Here is a 2,417-nt window from a genome sequence, read left to right as displayed (position 1 = left end):
CAGGGGCAGCGCGCCGGGGCTGAAGAGCGCGGCGGGGAAGGCGTCCAGGCAGTTGCCGGTGAGGTTGAGGCTCTGCAGGCGCGGGGCGCAGCGCGCCAGGTCGGCGGGCAGCTCGCGCAGCCGGTTGCCGCTGAGGTTGAGGCTCTGCAGCTGTGGCAGCCCCGGCGGCTCCGCGGGCCCAGGCCCTGGCCCGGCGGCAGCGCCTCCAGCGCGTTGCCCGACAGGTCGAGCACGCGCAGCGCTAGCAGCGGGCCCAGCTCAGGGCTCAGGCCGGGCCCCAGCGCGTTGCGCCGCAGCACGAGGCTGTGCAGCTGCGGCAGGCCCTGCGCCAGGCCCGGCCCCGGCGCGCGCAGGCTGCCACAGCCGCTCACCTCCAGGTAGTGCAGCAGCGGCAGCGTGAAGAGCCGTGGAGGCAGCCGCCCGCCCGCCGCCCGCACCCGCTCCTCCAGCCCCGGGCCCGTCAGCAGCAGCTCGCGCCGCCGCTCACGCTCCGCAAGCTCCAGCTCCGGCCAGGGCTCGGACACAGCAGCCGCCGCCATTGCGCCGCCGCCTGCCGCCGCGCGCGCCGGGGCTTCCGGGGTGCAGCGCGCCACTTCCGGCCAATGCCGGAAGAGGTCATAGAGAGCCCGTCCGATGGCTAGAGAGCGGCGGTGCGTGCCACAGAGACAGGGGCCCAACGTGCGCGGCTAGCGCGGCGCGCGGGGGCCTGTAGGGCGTGAGGGGGCCTCCGCGGCGCAGAGATAGCCCGCAGGCGGACGCCAGTCACCGCCAGCTACACCCCGACTCTAGAATACCGGCTGGATGCAGTGTCTGGATCATTCCTAGTGATTGGAGCGATAGGTAGGTAGGTAGGCCGATTGATGGTGGGAAGGAGAAGGTAGGTGACAGCAGGACGGTGACAAGCACTGAGAGCTGAGCCCCGGGAGTTCTACCCTGGAGCTGCACCCCAGCCCGTTTTGGGTTTTATTTTGAGACAGGACCAGGCTGGCCTGGAGCTTGTGGTCCTGTGCCGCAGCCTCCCAGTCGCCGGGACTGCAGCACCAGGGGAGTGTCTAGAGGACGTGGGTTCTCTCCAGGGCGTAGGAGGGCCCCAGCTCCACTCTAGGACCAGAAACTGAGGCCGAGTCAGCCGTGTGAGCGGGTCAGAAGCTCCGAGGTCTCTCAAGGTCCAGACAGCCTCCCAAGTTCCTCTGCACACGCTCAGACCAGGGAGTCCCTCTGAAGGGGCGTGGAGGCAGCAGAGGCTTCAGATTCACCCAGGGTGGGCCCTGCCGCCCGGCTGTGCAGTGTGAGTGTTGGAACCCAGCTCCCAGGGCTGTCACTAAGGACCATACTCCTGGCCGTGGGTTCTGGAATGGTTGCAATGAGGCCAGGCTAAGGGCTCATGAGACAACTTCTGGGACTTTCCCCGTCCCTGCAGCAGCAGCTCACAGGGTCCCTAAACCCTGCCTGACCTTCCTAACACGGCTTGGACCTCCCCAGCTTTCCAGATGAGGACTCTGGCCAGGGTTCCAGACTTGCTGGGGAGCAGGAGCTAAGTGACAGTGGGGGCAGGTAGAGACTACCGGGGACGTGCCAGTGCTCAATGCTGTCATGAATGATGAGGGGACGGGATCATTTCAGAACAAATTTCATCTCCAAGAACCAACAGGCAACGACATAATGGAGAATACCTAATTCGAAGAGTGCACTGTGAAGGCACCTGGGTGGGCGTGAGCCCTGTGTATGTGCTGGAGCCCCAGACCCCAGGCCGCTGTCTTGGGCAGCAAGTGGTGCCTTTTCCAGACACCTTCCCACCTCGCACTCTACAAAGCACACGCAGCATTAGCCAAAGTCAGCTCCAAATTTTGAAGCAATACATTTGAACTTAAGTTTTAAGTTCGCCTGTACCTGTGTAAAGGACAAAGCTGCACATACAAGACTTTAACATGGGAATAATTATAAAATCACTTATATAATATATAATCAAACCACTACGAAAGCTGACAAACCGAGAAACCACTCTGCACCATGTGGAGAAAACGCTGCATATGATCTTATTTGAAGATCAAATAACCTTGTTGGTTGGTAGAAAAGGCGGAAGACACGGGGACCACGTGGTGCAACCTGCCCTGGGCGCAGCTGGAGGACACAGGACATTCTGAGCCTAGTTAGTGGACACACTGAGCATTCTGGGGTTTTCCCACAGGAGGGAGCTGGTCAACAGTTCAGTCTATGTAGCTGGTACAAGTCTTCTAGCTTCTCCAGCACAAGCCCATTGGACGACTGGTCCAGCAGCTGGACCCCAATTGCCTCCCTCCTCTGTGGTTTCCAACCTGCCACCCTCAGTTTCGGGCTGAGCTACATGTGTGATCACTAATGTCAAAGTTATTTACAGAGTGCTTTTCAATTATAATCTTGAAATAAAAGTGACAAAA

General features: G+C 60.9%; 1 protein-coding gene across 1 annotated transcript in view; it reads right to left on the bottom strand.

Annotated features, from left to right (window-relative positions):
- The window catches only part of Lrrc47 (leucine rich repeat containing 47), a 9,195-nt gene extending 8,614 nt beyond the window's left edge, over window positions 1–581 (bottom strand). The window contains 2 exon segments of the mRNA XM_015501479.2: window positions 1–182; window positions 185–581. The exon segment at window positions 1–182 is cut by the window's left edge and continues 42 nt beyond it. Of these exon segments, the coding sequence (XP_015356965.1) occupies window positions 1–182; window positions 185–539 (537 nt within the window). The 5' untranslated portion in view covers window positions 540–581.
- Between the last annotated feature and the right edge of the window lie 1,836 nt (window positions 582–2,417).

The sequence above is a fragment of the Marmota marmota genome, unplaced genomic scaffold (genome assembly GCF_001458135.2).
Source record: "Marmota marmota marmota unplaced genomic scaffold, marMar, whole genome shotgun sequence".
NCBI lineage: Eukaryota > Metazoa > Chordata > Mammalia > Rodentia > Sciuridae > Marmota > Marmota marmota.
Note: the sequence above shows the minus strand (reverse complement) of the source record. Positions and strands in the feature narration are given on the sequence as shown.